We start from the raw sequence: 16,836 nt of genomic DNA, 5'->3' as shown, positions 1-16,836 counted from the left end.
CTGTAGGGTGGCGGTTCCCTGTCTACCCACCGCCGCCCACCCGTTCTTCCTTCATCCCACAACATAGGCAGACGGAAGGCGCGGCTCCGCGCGTTTATTGTAAAATCATCCATTGACTCTGGATGAATTGAGACCCTCCCTCAATTTCTCTCAGTCGGGTCCCCGCCAGGATTCAAACGCCCAGGGGGCGCGGGCACAAGGGGCGGAGCCCGACCACGCCTCGGAGCCTTGTACCGGACGCTACAGCGCCCCTGACGTCACGGGGGCGGGCTCTCCCGCGGAGGAGGCGGGGTTACAAGAGATGGGGCCCAGAGGGGAAGTCTCATTGGGCAAAGTTCCGAGGGGAGGAGCAGTCTGCTGGAGGTGCTCCTGGCGCGGAGCCACAGGTGAAGCTGCTCCACCGGGTTGATGCCCGCTCCGATGACATCACAGAGGCGGGGCTACAGGGCCGGAAGTGTCTCCCCGCTGCTTTCCGACGGGGCGGGCCCTGAGGGCGCAGAGCCTCAAGATCCGAGGCGTCTGGGGGCCGCTGAGACCTCTGCGGCTGGAGTTCGGTTGTTTCCCGCTACCCTGAGCCCACCCTCCTCTCTTGGTCGCCCAAGGCATGAGGGCTCAGTTGTCCTCCATGGTTTTGCGGATCCAGTCCACGTAGTGGCACACGCTGGTGTACACCGCGGGGCGCCAGGGTCTAGAGCAGGGCTCGGCACCCCCAGATACCACACCCGCCAGGGTCCCGTCGCAAACCAAGGGGCCCCCAGAGTCACCCTGTGAGCGGCAGAAGAGGAAAGAAACTGTTAAGCAGGTGTTCATATTACACTGGCCACTTCCTCTCAGGAGGCCCCGTGTCCTCCTCTCCTGACACCTTGGCCTCTAGACATCTAGGGCTAGTCCCTCCTCCCTCATACCCAGGAGTATGAGCTCATAGCCCTCACCTCACCCCTGCACTTAGCACTCTGGGATCCTAGTCCCCTCTGTTCCCCCAAGAACTTAAAGTCTGTATTCCCAGTCCTCTCCTTTAGATTCTGGAGTCTGGGCCTCCAGGAATCCTGGCCCCAGTCCCATCCTCTCCCAGAACCCAGGTGTGCTGGGTCCCTCCGTGCTTTCATCCATGAATTCTAGGGGCCCCCAACTCCCTAATTCCCTAGGACCCAGGAATCCGGCAGGATATCCATTCTGCTCCTTCCCAGAGTAGCTCTCACCTGGCAGGAGCCCCGGCCCCCCTCCCAGAGGCCGGCACAGAGCATACTGTCCGAGATGTGGCCCGGATATGCCCAACGGCAGAGGTTGTGATCCAGGATGCTGATGTTGGCACACTGTAGCGTCAATGGGTACTGCACTGTTAGCAAAAGAGATCCACCCATAGTATCAACAGTTGTGACCATCACACTCAGAGTCCCTCCACCCAGACCCTCGGACCCACAGAGTCACAGTAAAAGACTCTCAAAGATAGAAACAAGACACAGCGACAGAGAGAATCATACTGTGAAAGAGAAACAGATGGTTGAGGAGATGGGGAGAGCCAAAGAGAGAAACAGGGAAACAGAAAGATGCAGAGAGCAGAGCCAAGAAGAGATACATACATAACGTACAGAGAGAAATAGAGACCATGGCAGCAGATAGACCTCTTAAGGGGAAAGAGATTCTCAGAGGAAACATGAAGAAAGAGAAAAGAGAAAGAAATAGGCCCCGAGATGCCAAGGGAGAAGGCAGTGAGAAAGACAGGAGACATTCATGGTCATTGACAGAGATAGAGATAAAGACTTAAGAGATAAGAGAAACAGACAGGGAGAAGCAACATGTAGAAAATAGATATGGACATAGATAGGCACAGACCCATGTGTATAATCCAGGGGCACAGATTCAGGTGGGCTTGACCGGCAAATAGAAATGGGTGGAGAGGGGGAACCTAGGTGGCTCAGTCAGTTAAATGCTCCCTTAGACTCAGGTCATGATCCCGGGGTCCTAGGATGGAGTCCCACATCGGGCTCCCTGCTCTGCCTGCTGCTCCCCATGCTTGCGCTCACTCCATCTCTCAGTCTGTCAAATAAATAAATAAAATCTTAAAAAAAAAAAAAAAAAAAAGTGGGTGAAGGGGACCAGACAGGCACAGCAGCCAGTAGGGGGCACTGTAGCGGCCCAGAAAACCCACATCTGGTCTGGAGGCGGCAACCACCACTGATTCTGCCCGATGGTCGGTGTTTGGGAAATGTGGGTCCTGCATTGTCAGCTCTTTGGATTTTCTCAGTAACTGCAGAAATTTGGCTTTTATGTAAAATCTCTCAAGCTCAAACTATTTTTTCAAGGCATTTTGAAAGCCAGGACTGATGTGGGAGGCTCAGTGTGGTTAATGAGTGGCTGATTTGTGACTCTGAGAGACTCAGGCCTCATTTCAATTCTATGAAGTCTATATTTTCATATTTAAACATCTCTGAAATGAGGGCGTGTCTTCCAGCAAAAGGTGTCATACAAGGATTCACAGGAACTGTATCCCCTATTCTTAGTGGTTGTAAATAATGCATCTTGTAACTTACAGCATCTTGGATTTTTTCCTTATCTATCTATCCTATCTATCTATCTATCAGATGAAAAGACAGAGACAGAGAAATAGGGGGGATTCAGACCCTCAGCATGAGCCACAAGGGATTGAGTTCTGGGCAAGGTTGTACCCTTAGGACTGGACACAGCCCCCCAGCCTGAGATGAGGCACTGGGTGCCTGGGGAGACGCAGGTCTGGCTGAGGTTGAGGGGTTGCACTGCAGGTCCCAGGTGTGCCTTCCTGGGCAGACGGATCAGCATGATGTCATCACTGTGGTCGTGAGCCCTGAGGTCCTTGTTGAACCCAGGGTGGGGAAAGAAGTCCGTGGCCCGGAACAGTTGCTCTGGACCCTCCCATTGCCAGAGGTGGTGCTCCCCAAGACGGACCCACAGATACCTGTTGGGACAGGCCTCAGAGGTCAAGCTGGGTGTCCACCAGGATGATAGGTGCTCCACAAGCCACATGTTCTCTCTGGGGCCCTGTCATTTCTGTATGACCCAGAGTGCTGTGTGATTTTAAGCAAGGCACACACCCTCTCTGGGCTTCAGCTTCTCACTCCAACACTTTGTGCGCCTCTACCTTTGTAGCTTTCCCCTAAAGGCTCACACCTCTTCCTAGTCCCATACTAAGTAAACCACCTTCCTTCCTGCTCCACCTGGAGCCTTGATGGTGACCTGGGTCCCCTGGAACGATGCAAGCACACGGGGGCTCCACCTACCACACAAGAACAGCCCCACCCCCCCACCCCTACAGGTCTGGTGGCTTCTGTGGGGAGTGGCTCTGTGTGTGTGTCCATGTTTGTGTGTGCATGGAGGGGGATGAGAAATGGAAAATCTCCAAGTTTGGGGTCAACTATGGCCTCAGGCTTTTCTTGTCAGCCATATCCCTCACCCTCAATGCATGTCTTCCGACTCAAGCTCTCAGTACACTTGTTCTGCTCTGGGTCTCTGCCCTGGACAGCTGGGGGCTCTCTGGGGATGCGCATGTCCATTCCTTAGCTTCTGACCTCTGACATTAGAAACCCAACTTACGACTAAGAATTCGGGATTTGAAGAGTATGAGACATTATTTCTATCTCTGTCTCCTCATTGCCTGGGCTCCATATCTGGAAAACAGTCTTCCCCAACTTGTTCTCAAGCCCGAATCTTTTCTACCTCTATATCTCTGCTTAGTCTTTGGAGCTGAAATCTGAGTATTCTAGCCTTCTGTACAGACCTGAGCTGAAAGAGGTCCTGTCATGGAGCAATGCATGATGGGAAATTCCCACACAGCATTCTGGGCTTCATTCCTGGAGGGAAAAACATCACAGCAAGATGGGCTACCCCTTTCCAGAGGTAATATAGAAATTCAGGATTTCTGCATCAGGTAGATTCTAAGATTCTAACACCCTAGGAATCCACGATTCTAGAATTCTACATCCTAGAATGTTATGAATCCAATATTCTATGAGACTGATGTGCTGCCTACTGCACTAAGGAGGCAGGTATAAATCCAACATTCTAACATTCTAGATTTCTCTAGGTCAAAAGCCTAGGGTTTTAAAATTATCTGAATGAAATCAAGGACCTAAAGAGCCTGGAATTCTAGTATTCTGAGACTATAAAATGTATCTCATCAATCTAGAATTCTATAGTTCTTTTTCAAAATTTTTTATTAAAGATTTTATTTACTCATTTATTTGTCAGAGAGAGAGAGAGAGGGAGAGTGACAGGCAGAGGGAGAAGCAGGCTCCCTGCCTAGCAAGGACCCTGACACGGGACTCTATCCCAGGACCCCAGAATCATGACCTGAGCCAAAGGCAGATGCTCAATCAACTGAGGCACCCAACTATCCCTAGAATTCTGTAATTCTATGATTTTGGAAATTTAAGAATCTAGGTTCAAATAGTTTGAGACTCTAGAATTCTCTCAATGTAAATTTTAGGGATTTTAAGAATCTGAAATGATAGCTTTCTAAGATTTAAGATTCTAAGATTTGTTTAATTCACCAGATTCAAGACATTTATGCATATAAACTTCTAGAATTCTATTGATTCAAGATTCTAGAATTCTGCAAGTGACAGTATTCTAGGATACTGTGAATCAAAAATTCTAGGACCATGAGCTTCTATATTCAACGGACCTAGCTAGGATACTGAGCCTAAGATTCTAGGATTGTGCTCTCCCATACAACTATTGAGCATTTGACATTGAGACATGCAATATGTGTAAAATGCACATCTGATTTCAGAAGTGTAGTATTAAACAAAAAGACTGATCTATATCATTAATAAGTATTTAAAAATGGATTGCATACTAAAATAATGGTTTGACCATGACAGACTGTTGACTCTGGGAAACAGACTGAGGGTTATGGAAACGAGGGAGGGAGTTGGGGGATGGGATAACTGGGTGATGGGCATTGAGGAGGGCACATGAGCTGATGAGCACTGGGTGTTATACTATACGCAACCAATGAATCACTGAACATTACATCAAAAACGAATGATGTACTATATGTTGGCTAATTGAATTAAAATTTGAAAAAATTAAAATAAAGTAAAATAATGGTTTGAGCATGTCAAATTAAATCTATTATTAAAATTAATGTTAATTCTTTTTTTAAACTATTGTAGTATGTCTATTAGAAAATTTAAACTTGGGGCATCTGGGTGGCTCACTGGGTTAAGCGTCTGCCTTTGGCTCAGGTCATGATCCCAGGGTCCTGGGATTGCCCAGGGTTCTCTGCTTGGGTTAGGAGTCTGCTTCTACCTCTGCCCTTCCCCCACTCTTGCACACACACTTTCTCTCTCTCTCCCCATCACTCTGCTCCCTCAAATAAATAAATAAAATCTTAGAAAAAAAAAAGAAAATTTAAACTTAACTATGTGGCTGGAGATATATACCCACGGAGCTGCCCTGCTCTAGACTCCTAAGATTCTACCAGTTTGAGTCTCAATTCTAGAATTTACTGAAACTGATGTCGAATCTCACAGATCTGAGATTTTAGGAGTTTGTGACTCTGGATTTTTCTGGGTCTGAGCCTAGGTTTCTAAGAATTTTGAATTTTAGATTCTAATAATCAGATTATTTGGGACTCTGGAATTTGGAGGGTCAACTCTAATTCTAAGAGTTGAACTTTTGGGAACAGAAATGAAGGCCAAATCCTTCCCAACCACAGCTCCCTCCCTCCTCTACTGAAGGCCCCTTGCCCCCCCCACCCCCCCTTACCTTCAGCACTGTCCCTCTCCCTCACCCCAGTGGTGCCCAGGTCACTCACGGCTTGTGGCAGTGGGCAGCTGTGAGAAGCCAGCGGTCACTGATGAGGGAAGCCCCGCAGAAGAGGTGGGTGAGGTAGAAGAGCCCGGCCTGCCAGGGCTGCGAGTTGGGGCGGCATTCCTCAGCCCCGATGGCTCGGGTGTCTGCCCAGCCATGCCCTGGGGTGGGGTGGAGGCAAAGGGGTCAATGAAAAGCATGGTAGGAGGGCTGGGGGAGACCTGCTAGATGCCTACCAGGAAGGACCTGAAGTCTGGCAGGTCAAGGGCAAGCTGGCTGGCGGGGGCACAGGGATCGTGGAGAGGCAGCAGGATGGATGGCTGGAGCCTCACCTGCCAGGAGAGAAAACAGAGCACAGACGAATCCCAGCCTCATCACCTTGGGGCGCCTGGGTCTTGAGCATGTGTTCAGGCTGCCGGCCGTGCTTCTTGAAGGTAAGCCATGCCATCTCCTTCCTCCTCTCTGGGGCCGCCCCAGTGATTAATCTGGGTTGGGAAACGTCCCAGGGGGAGGGGGAAGCCCTGGGGCCTTGACTGGGGGCCTTGGAAATGGAGGCAATGCAGGGGAACCCTCCCCACCAGTCGGATGAGCTGGTGGCCTGCTGGGCCAGGGATGAGCTGAATGAGGGAGGAGCCCTGGGATGTGGAGTCTTCCTGAGATCTCCAGAGAGGGGAAACCTCATTCCCATGACGTCAGGATGCAGGACCTGGATGCAGGATATTCTGGGGTCTGGAGGAGGAAGAGGGAGAGAGGGGCGCCTGGGTGGCTCAGTGGGTTAAGCCTCTGCCTTTGGCTCAGGTCATGATCTCAGGGTCCTGGGATCGAGCCCCTCGTCGGGCTCTCTGCTCAGCAGGGAGCTTGCTTCCCCCTCTCTCTCTGCCTACCTCTCTGCCTACTTGTGATCTCTGTCCGCCAAATAAATGAATGAAATCTTTAAAAAAAAAAAAAAAGGAAGGAAGGAAAGAAAAGGGAGAGAAAGGTGATCCCTAAGGCTGGGTCCTGAAACAGAAGCAGATTTATCTTGAATGAAGCTGTGGTGAGCTAGGATCTGTGCCTGGGGATACGTAGGAGGACCCCCCACCCCCACCCCCACAAAAGCAGGTGAGGATTGGGAGAAAGAACAGAGACTCAGTAGGAAGGCAGGCCTGATTGGGCAAGACAGGGAAAGAGAGCAAATTAAGAAAAGAGAAAAGGACAGAGGTACAGAAGGATTCAGGGTGAGGGAAGGAGAGAGAGGGAGAGACACAGACTGAGCAAGCCAGAGACCACAAGAAACCACGCACGTGTGCACCCCCTACAGAGCCCTCCCTGTTCTGGGCATTTGGGCCCCTTCCTGCAAGGACAAAGGCCTCTCCTAGAAGGTTGAGGAAATATGGTTCAAACCGGATTGACTCACTCTTCTCATAAACTACCCTACGCCTTTCTTCATATCCTTATCACCCAAGACCCACATGCTCAGCCTGCGTGGAACTAAGCACTTTCCTTTTTTCTTAACACCACGAGATCTGGGCCAAGTTCTGAGAATATTGCCCTGTTTTTTCATCTCCTCGCCTCCACTGTCCTCTCCATCAGTCCATCCCCCCTGCCTCTCTCCCCATCCCTCCTCCTCATCAGGTAGGCAGCCCTGCAGGGCCAAGCCCAGATATGATTCAACTCTATGTCCCCAGATCACCCATTTGGAGCTGAGCTCTCAGGAAGCCTCAGGAGATGTTAATTAAATGAGTGAATGTCTTTCTCCATATTCTTTTCCTGGTACACTCCTACTCATCCTTCAAGATTCAACCTAAATGCACCCTCCTCCAGGAGGTCTCCTCTGATTTCTTGAGGAAGAATGTATCTTTTACTGCCCTGGACACTCACAGGCTCCTCCACTTTCTATTGATGTAAACCTGATTATCACTCTGGGTCTGGGCTCCCCTGGAATGTGTCACTTGGTTTAGAGCATGGACTCTGAAACTGGACCACGTGGGTCCAGATCTCAGTGCTGGCAATTATGAAGTGTGTGACTTTGGGCAAGTCACTGGACCTCTCTCAGTTGACCTATATATTAAGAAGTAATAGTAATCCAGGTTGGGGTGGGGGGGCGGTGATTGAGTTAAATAACCCACATGAAGTACTTACAACAGCGCCCAGCACATAGTCAGAATTCAACACATGTGTTAAGTCTATCCCTCTCCTCTAGAGCCCTGCACTGCCTCAATTACAATATATATTACTCGTGGTTATACAGCGTCTTGTTCTCTCTCTGGACAGGGATGAAAGAGTAGAGACTGAAACTGAAGAGACACTATGTGTCATACGAACTGCTTCTGATAACATCTCCATAGCTACCTTTTTTAAAAAAATTATTTATTTTTTAAAGTAGGCTCCATATCAATGCCAGGCTCAAACTCAGGACTCTGAGAGCAAGACCTGAGTTGAGACCAAGAGTCTGATGCCCCCCCCCCCCACTGAGCCACCTAGGTGACCCTTGATAGCTACATTTATTTTTTCTTAAAGATTTTGTTTATTTAGGGGCGCCTGGGTGGCTCAGTGGGTTGAGCCGCTGCCTTTGGCTCAGGTCGTGATCTCAGGGTCCTGGGATAGAGCCCCTCGTTGGGCTCTCTGCTCAGCAGGGAGCCTGCTTCCTCCTCTCTCTCTGCCTGCCTCTCTGCCTACTTGTGATCTCTGTCTGTCAAATGGATGAATAAAATCTTTTAAAAAAATTTTGTTTATTTAATTGACAGAAAGAAAGATCACAAGTAGGCAGAGAGGCAGGCAGAGAGAGAGGGGAAGCAGGCTCCCTGCTGAGCAGAGATCCCAATGCAGGGCTTGATCCCAGGACCCTGAGATCATGACCTGGGCGGAAGGCAGAGGCTTAACCCATTGAGCCACCCAGGTGCCCCGATAGCTACATTTATTGACCATACTCTGTGCCTGGCAGGTTTCATATATACTATCTCATTTAATTCTCACTCTTCAACCCTACTCCACAGAGGGGAAAACTGAGATCAAGAGAACATTCCAGTAATTTTCTCAAGGTCACAAAGTGACAGAAATACATTTCCTTCTCTACCCAGTACACTCCTACTTATCCTTTTAAACCCCATGCAAATGTCTCCTGATCTGAGAAGCCTTCCCTGAGTCCTTCAGAAAGAGTCCATGGCCTCTCCTTAGGGCACCCCATGCCTCCTCCTGGTACAGCACTGATCAATTTGTGTTGTTAATCCATTGATGCATTGAGTGGCTTCTGTGTGCCAGGCTCTGTACCAGGTATTTAAAGAACAATCACTAGTGCGGCACCTGGGTGGCTCCGTCAGTTAAGCTTCTTCCTTCGGCTCGGGTTGTGATCACAGGGTCCTGGGATTGAGCCCCATGTCCGGGTCCTTGCTTGGCAGAGCCTGCTTCTTCCTCTGTCTGCCGCTCCCCCTGCTTGTGCTGGCTCTCTCTCTCTCTGACAAGTAAATAATTTAAATAATTTTTTTTTTTAAAAAGAAAAATCTCTAGTGAATAAATCAGAGTCCCTGCTTTCATGGACTGAGTCGGGAGAGACAGGTGACAGACCATTATGCAGTAAACAAACAAATGAGGTCATTCCAGCTCTAACAAGTGCTGCAAAAGAAATAAGCCCAGCAATGGACTGTTTTCCTGGTGACACAGGGGACCCCTTTAGCCATGGCAATCCTGGAAGGCCTGAGGAGGTGACATTTGCATAGAAACCTGAATGACAAGAATGGAGGTCTTGCCTGTCTCCCTGACCTGACTAGCAGCTCCTTGAGGGTAGAACTCCGGTTGATTCATCTCCAGGACCTAGAGTAGGACACAGCTCAGTAAACACTTGTAGTATGATGACTAAAAGGACGGGTGATGTGCCTTTAAAAACGAATCAAGTTCCCACCTCTTCAAGTGTTGCATGACAAACTTAGCTGATATGTCTGATTGGCGTTTCCTGGGTGTGCTAATGGGGGCAGAGGAAGGGAGCTGGAGACTATGTGCCAGTCTTCCATGGGCTCTGTAGGGGCAAAGACCTCGTGGTGGTGGTCACCACTATGTTCTCAGTGCCCAGCATCCTGCCTGCCGTATAACAGGTACTCAGAAATGGAACATCTCTGTTGTGCATATATTCAGCTGATATTACATCTCCAGAGTCCAGGCTAAATGGAGGTACCCAAACATCAGTTAGCTCTGCCTGGATTCTGTGTAGAATACACCCCAGCGTAGGAATATTTACATGGCGACACTTTCCGAGAAAGGTAAAGAACCCTTCTCCTTCCATATTTCCAGGCTGAAATTTCCAAGCCAATTTGGGATAGGGTGGGGACGGCGGTGGACTGGGGGTTGTGAGTGTTGGATCAGAGGAGACTTGGGATATGGTGGAGCTGGGACTGGGGCTTGTGGTTGGTGAGAGAATGGAGAGGGATCTCCATTCCCCTAAATCTCAGAGGACTTTTTTCCTTGAACTTAGCAACTAAGGCAGGGCGGGTTCCTCTGGTCTTGGAGGCTGAGGTGGATCTGTGGTGAGGTCCCTTGGGTTCTAGTGGCCCCAGGAAGGCAGAGAAGGGACCAGATGACTCAGAAGTGGCCCAGCTCCTGCTGGGACAGGAGGAACTGGTGCTGGGTGGACCAGACGTGGGTAACAGTGGGAGGGAGGAAGGAAGTGGTTAAGGGGTGCTTCATGGACCTTGAGGGGAGGGTGGGGAGTGTGATTCTCCCATCAGCCCTGAGGGATGGGGGTGCAGAGGATGGGGCTCGGGGGCTTAGGACAGGGGTGCTACTCCTGTGCTTCTCTCCCCAGGACACGAAGTTACATACGTTCATCCTCACCAGGACCTGCTCACAGATCATGACAACAGGGAATATTCAGTCAGGGCTCGCCACCCCCTATGTTAATGCTTTACTGACAGTTACCATAGCAATCTATGCACTTGTGCTATATGATCGTGTTGTATGATCGTCTCTTCACAATGCCTCTGAGGCAGGCACTCCATTGTCCCCATCTTCCAGACAAAGAAACAGAGGCCCAGACAGGTTACTCTGCTTGCCCGAGGTCACACAGCAGGGAGTAGCAGAGGGAGGCAGGCTGAGTGAGTGACGACTTCTCTCAGATGCTGGGTGACCACCAGCTTCCTTGCTTTTCTTGAATTAAACATTTAAACTTGACCACCTCTATTGACACTTTGGCTTCAAAGTGCGGAAAGAGCAGCAGTAGCAGTAGGCAGGGGGAGATGAGGAGAGATGTTAGCAGGTGTTGGGCAGCAGAGGTTCGAACAGAACAGGGGGAGAATTCAGCCCCCACAACTGTGAAGGAAGGAGCAAGACGGCAGCTGGTGGAGTGGCAGGGCCTCTGGGTCAGTTGGAGCGTATGGTTTTCTCTATCCAGGAGCTGTATTTGCAGATCTGGGTGTAGACAGCTGGATGCTGAGCTGAGCCGCAGGGGTAAACGCCCCATGAAAGGATGCCCTGCAGGGTCTCATCACAGACCAGAGGGCCACCGGAGTCACTCTGGGGGGTGGGGGGAGAGATCCATTAAATACAGCGATCCAAGGGCTGTCACTTGGGGGTCTGGGATAGTGATAGGGAAGGAAGGGGTTTGAGCAGGGTTGGAGTTATGTTTGGGTAAAGATGAGCTTGGGGTGGGGTTGGAATTAAGTATGAGCTGGGTTGGAATGGGGCTGGACTGGTGGCTGTGGCTATCGGATGGGGGATGAGAATGGAAGTGTGATGCCGCTGGGATTACAGCTTGTGACAAGTGAGGGGATGAAGACAGATGGAGAGGTAGGGATGGGGTCGGGGTTTAGGAATAGCCAGAAGGTGGAAATGCAGTTGAGGATGGGGTGGGAAGTAGGTAGGGCCAGGCACAAACAGGTGAGCAGAGCAGATAGAGTCAGAGACGGGAATGAAGTTGGGGTAGGGACGGGATAGTGTTGGACACGGGGATGACTCTGTGCTGGGGTTGGGGACAGCGATGGGGCCTTCTGATTTCTCATAACTTCCCTATCCTAGCTCCCATGCGTCAGAGACCCACCCCAGCCAGTCCCTACCTGGCAGGGGTCCTGACCCTGGTCCAGTCCTGCACACATCATGTTGTTGGTGACGACACCAGGGTAGAAGACCTCGCACTCTTTAGGGCTCAGGACAGTGACCCTGGAGCAACTCAGGCCCTTGTTGTACTTCACTGATGGGAGGAAACAGTAGGTAAACCAGCGGCCAGCCCTTAATCCTCCAGGACCCAGGAGTTCACGCCCCCAACCCCCTCCTCCCTCAGACCCATCGTACTGGCCTTCAAGGTATTCCCCGGGATACAGGCCTCAGGGAACCCCGCTCTTGCCTCTTCGGGTAGCCGTGGTACCCCAGCCAGCGACCTGGCACTCGTCTCCGGGCTGGGCACAGCGGTAGGGCAGGCGCAGGGTCTGGATGCGAGGTCCCAGCACAGCAGGCCTGGCCAGCTTCAGCAGCATGAGGTCATGCTCGTCTGTCCGCCTTGGCAGGATGGGGCCTGAGCCCTGGTGGTACTTGGGGTGGATGACATGGCGAGTGGTCCGGCGGAGCTGCTCGCCCTGGAGGAGGAGCAGGTGGTCGTCCCCAACGCGAGCCCATAGAGGACTAGGGAGGGAAGAGATATATAGGGACAAAGCCTTGTTAGGAATTGGGACCAGACTCTGAGTCCCTGGGAAGGAGGGTACTAGTAGCAGGGTAGGAGTCTAGACTCTGGGGTCTGAGGGAGGAGGGGTTTGAGGGTGAGGACTCTGGGTCTGAGGGAGGAGGGGGGTAGGGGTGGAGCTGGAGGCTTGAGTTCTTGGGAAACAGAGAAGAATGATTAGGCATTTGGGTCTCTGAGCGCTGCAAGAATTGAGTGCTGGGGTAAGCCTCTCTTCCTTCCTCCCTCAGTGACAGCTCACGAGGTGAACAATTTCCTTAGTTAGAAATTACTAACCACACCAGATCCTGACTTCTGTCTGTGGCGTACAACTATCTACACTTCAACAGAACCCAAGGAGTTTTCAGGAAGACAGGGGTGGCCGAAGGCCCAGAAGCGCTCAGAAGGACCACACCGCCCCCTGGCGGCCACAGCACAACCCCACCTCTCCTCCTACGGGAAGTCCTCCAGCACTAACTCGCACAGGGACTCAAGTGCCCCAGCCCTTCCCGCCCCCTCCCAGGGACCTGCCTCCACAGCCCTTCCGTAGCTGCCCCGAGGATCTCCCCTTACTTGTTGTTCCGGCAGTGCGCGGCTGTGAGCACCCAACTCTTGTCCACCAGGACGCCCGCGCAGTGGAACGAGAGGCCACTGAAGAGGGAGACCTGCCAAGGCTGCGAACCGCGTGCGCAAGGAGCGCCGGAGGCCACAAGGTCCACGCCAGTGTCGTTTCTGGGGAGCAGCACCGCCTCCGCGGCTGGAGAAAGAAAATGGGTGGAGATCAGAGCAGGCAGGACAAGGGCTGGGTTTAGGGCCGGAGCTGGGGGGCCCGCAGCCAAAACCAGGGAAGCTGGGGGCGTGCAAATTGGGGGTCCTGCAGGAACCGAATGGAAGTGGCAGGAGAAGAACAGCGGGAAAGGGGAAGGAGGACCTTCCCCTTCAGAGCGGACTAGGGTTAGGAGAGCGAACTGGGTGAGTCTGGAGGGAGAGGGACAGGGAAAGGGACAGAGGGCAGCGCCCGGAGCAGAGCGGGAATGGAACGCGACGGGGCCACCAGGGGGCGACGACAGAACGCGACGGAGCTTGCGGAGCAGGGGCGGGAGGTGCGCAGCAGGTGGAGAGAGGGGCGAGGGCAGAGCAGTAGAGCAAGACTGGGGAGAAACGGGAGGAGTAAGAAGGGGTGGGGACAGAATGGGACTGAGAGAGGGGCCGGGGTTAGTAAGGGGCCGGGAAAGTAAGCCGCGGGGAGAAAGGAGTCGGGATCCAGGCTGAGGGCTGGGGTCGGGATCCCCTGGCGAGGAGCTCGGAATTAGGCCCGAGCCTCCTCTGGATCCGCTGGTGGGCGCTGGGGTCCCCAGAGGAGGCGCAGTGCGCGAGGGCTGGTGATGAGAGCGCACTCTCCCGGGGACCTCCCGCCAAGCCCTGTTCCCCGCCTCACCCCACAGTTGCGTCACGAGCAGCGGCAACAGCAGCCTCGACAGGGCCCGGGCGCTAGAGGCGGTGCACAGGTGGCGGTGCGGGAGTCCCATGGCCAGGACTGAGACTGGGGGGGGGTGGGGGGTGGGCAGGGAGAATTAAAACAGATGCCTCGTCAGAGACACCCCCACACCCACCCCAACTCGCCCTTCTGCCCGACCTGGGCCAAGCCAGCCCTCGCGGACCCGCTGAAAACTTCGGCCCACAACCTCAGGGGCGGACCGACAGACAGGCGATTGGGGCCCGGAACACCCAATACAGGCACAATTACCCTAATGACGCCTCTTGTGGCGTCCTCCTGACCTCCCTACGCCCGAAGGGGGAGCGAGGTCCCAGCCCGAGCTTTCCCGGACTGTCTGCCCAGCAGCCTTTGGGGTCCTCCCTCCTTCACAGGTGGACGGGGGTACGAGGTTCAGAGGCGCATGCCATAGATAGGGAAACTGAGGCTCAACCAGGGCTGCCCGCGACCCGAAGGTCCCCACCCATACTCTCATAACACTCCCCTACTAAGGTGAAGTGCATCCCACCTCACCTGGGAGTCGATGCTGGGAAGAAAGGAGGAGACCCAGAAGTGGCTCTGCCCTGCCCAGTGGGCTGCTGAAATCCTGTGGCCTGGGACCCCTGGCCTGGCCTTCCCTTTTAACCTCAAAGAGCCCGGAAATTTCCCCACCCTCCCCCGAGGGATTCACTCCCTCCTTTCCCTCTCCCTAATTATACCGTGGGTGGGACTGGCACCCAACCTGGGCCCCAGATTCCTGCTCTGGGAGGGGCCCCGGGAATACAGGCTTCTTCTAGAGCCGCAAACACCCTTTTTGGAGCTAGACTGCGTGGGGATTCCCCAGGTCTCCTGTTCCAAAATGCCTTCTCAGGTGGGGAGAGAGGATGCCTTGTCCCTGGGTAGCCTCAGGGTCTCAGAGATAGCATTGGAGAGAGGTGATTACCACCAAGAGAGAGGAAAATAAACAAGGAAATGCCTACCTAATGACTGAGAAAAGCAGAATGCCCGCCAGGAAAGAGGGAGCCCAGAGATAAGAGAGATGGAGGGAAAGGGTAGAAGACTTAAAGACTGAGACACACAGAGACAAGGAAAAGAAGAAATCACAGAGGGGTACCTGGGCAGCTCAGTGGGTTTAAACCTCTGCCTTCAGCTCAGGTCATGATCCCAGGGTTCTGGGATCAAGTCCCACTGGGATGGAGCCCCACATCAAGCTCTCTGCTCAGCGGGGAGCCTGCGTCCTTCTCTCTCTCTGCCTGCCTCTCTGCCTACTTGTGATCTCTGTCTGTCAAATAAATAAATAAAATCTTTAAAAAGAAGAAGAAGGAGGAGGAGGAGGAGAGGAAGAAATCACAGAGATGGAAGGGGAGCAGAGAGGGAGGTGGAGCCCCAGAGCCAGTGTGGAGCTCTGTGCTGAGCCCTGAGCAGTGGGCTCACTGTGGGTCCCAGTGACTAGCGCCCCTCTTCCTTCTCCTGCAGGGGGCGGGTTGGGGGGGGGGAGGGCAGTGGATCACACCCAAGTGTGGTCCCATCAGATCCTTCCTGCCATCGGTGTGCCTTCATATGACACACGGGCCGTGAATCACAGGAGGCCAAGGCCATAGAGGAGCGTCAGTATCACCTGGACCAACTCCCTCCTTTCAGGTGAGGAATTGAGGCTCAGAGAAGGCAGTGACTCACAGAAGGTCACACAGCAAGTCTACCTAACAACCAGGAGGCCCCAGTTCCAGCTCCAGGCTCCTACTCCTCATGGCAGCAACCTCCCCTGAAAGGCGCGCAGGGCGTCAAAAAAAGATCCTGAGTTCTGGACTAGTGGGGCATCTTCTCCAGTGGGAACTGAGTTCACTGCAGAGGTTGTCCAGCTCTGTGCTATCCAGGTGAACTCTCTACACCAGGGGAAGTACCCTCTATGTGCTATTCAGTACAGCAGCCAGATGGCTATAGAGCATCTGATATGTGGCAAGCGTGACCAAAGAATTCCTTTTCTGATTTTAGGTTTTTTTGTTTTTTTTTTTGTTTTTTGTTTTTTTTATTTGATTTTAGGTCATTTTAATTTAGAAGGCCCCACATGGTTAACAGTGGCTGTCCTACAGACCAGCACAAGTCTGGGGAAACTACCTCGCCTGAAGGTTGGAAAGAAAAACAATTGGGAGCTCCTTTTCTTAATTATGGGCAGGCTGACTTACCTACTGTGCTATCATTCCTTTAAGTGCACAATTTTACAAATAAGAAAACTGAGCCTCAGTCAAGGCAGTTTCGCTTGGTAGTTAAGAAATCACTTCGCTTTAAAAAAAGAAAAAAGTCCAGGCACCTGGGTGGCTCAGTGGGTTAAGTCTCTGCCTTTGGCTCAGGTCATGATCCCAGGGTCCTGGGGTCGAGCCCCACATCTGGCTCTCTGCACAACAGGGACCCTGCTTCCCCCTCTCTTTCTGCCTGCCTCTCTGCCTACTTGTGATCTCTGTCTGTCAAATAAACAAATAAAATCTTAAAAAAAAAAAAAGAATAAAAGAAAAAAGAAAAGGAAGAAAGAAAGAAAAGAAAAGAATGAAAAGAGGAGACGTTGCTTTAGATTCCTTGCTTTTCTCCTTACTGGCTGTGTGACTATGAGCAAGTGGCTAGTTTCTCTGTGCTCAGTTTCCTCATCTGCAAAATGGGCATAATAATGGCACTGAATTTTTGTGAAGATTAAGTTAGTTGATATGTTTAAAAGCCCTTAGATCAGGGTCTGGCATATAAAGCACTCCAAAGATTCCTTTGTTCACTATTTATTGAAACCTTAGTGCATGCCAGAAGTTGTCTTTGGGGCTCAAGGACACAACAGTGAATGAAACAACTATTATCTCTTCCAGATCACAAATTAATACAAGACAAGATTTGAACCCGGGCCTCACTGATTCCAAACCCCAAGCAGATTATTAAGCCACAGCCTCTCTCATGGTTCAGGAAGCTGAAAAGAAAA

The 16,836-nt window shown here is 51.9% G+C and overlaps 2 protein-coding genes across 2 annotated transcripts; both read right to left on the bottom strand.

The window, feature by feature from the left end:
- Window positions 1-139: 139 nt before the first annotated feature.
- KLK9 (kallikrein related peptidase 9) lies at window positions 140-6,180 on the bottom strand. The gene is made up of 5 exons (XM_082710125.1): window positions 6,123-6,180; window positions 5,795-5,951; window positions 2,667-2,932; window positions 1,200-1,336; window positions 140-765 (listed from the first exon to the last, which is right to left on the bottom strand). The coding sequence occupies exons 1-5, from the start codon at window positions 6,163-6,165 to the stop codon at window positions 613-615; spliced, it is 756 nt and encodes a 251-aa protein (XP_082566251.1). The 5' UTR covers window positions 6,166-6,180; the 3' UTR covers window positions 140-612.
- A 4,448-nt stretch (window positions 6,181-10,628) lies between these two features.
- KLK10 (kallikrein related peptidase 10) lies at window positions 10,629-14,490 on the bottom strand. Its single transcript, XM_082710112.1, has 6 exons — window positions 14,415-14,490; window positions 13,845-13,949; window positions 12,980-13,163; window positions 12,098-12,372; window positions 11,811-11,944; window positions 10,629-11,271 (listed from the first exon to the last, which is right to left on the bottom strand). The coding sequence occupies exons 2-6, from the start codon at window positions 13,933-13,935 to the stop codon at window positions 11,119-11,121; spliced, it is 837 nt and encodes a 278-aa protein (XP_082566238.1). The 5' UTR covers window positions 13,936-13,949; window positions 14,415-14,490; the 3' UTR covers window positions 10,629-11,118.
- Window positions 14,491-16,836: the final 2,346 nt, after the last annotated feature.

Source organism: Mustela nivalis (assembly GCF_964662115.1).
Source record: "Mustela nivalis genome assembly, chromosome: 18".
NCBI lineage: Eukaryota > Metazoa > Chordata > Mammalia > Carnivora > Mustelidae > Mustela > Mustela nivalis.
The sequence above is the reverse complement of the archived record's forward strand: the minus strand, read 5'-3'. Positions and strand labels throughout refer to the sequence as shown.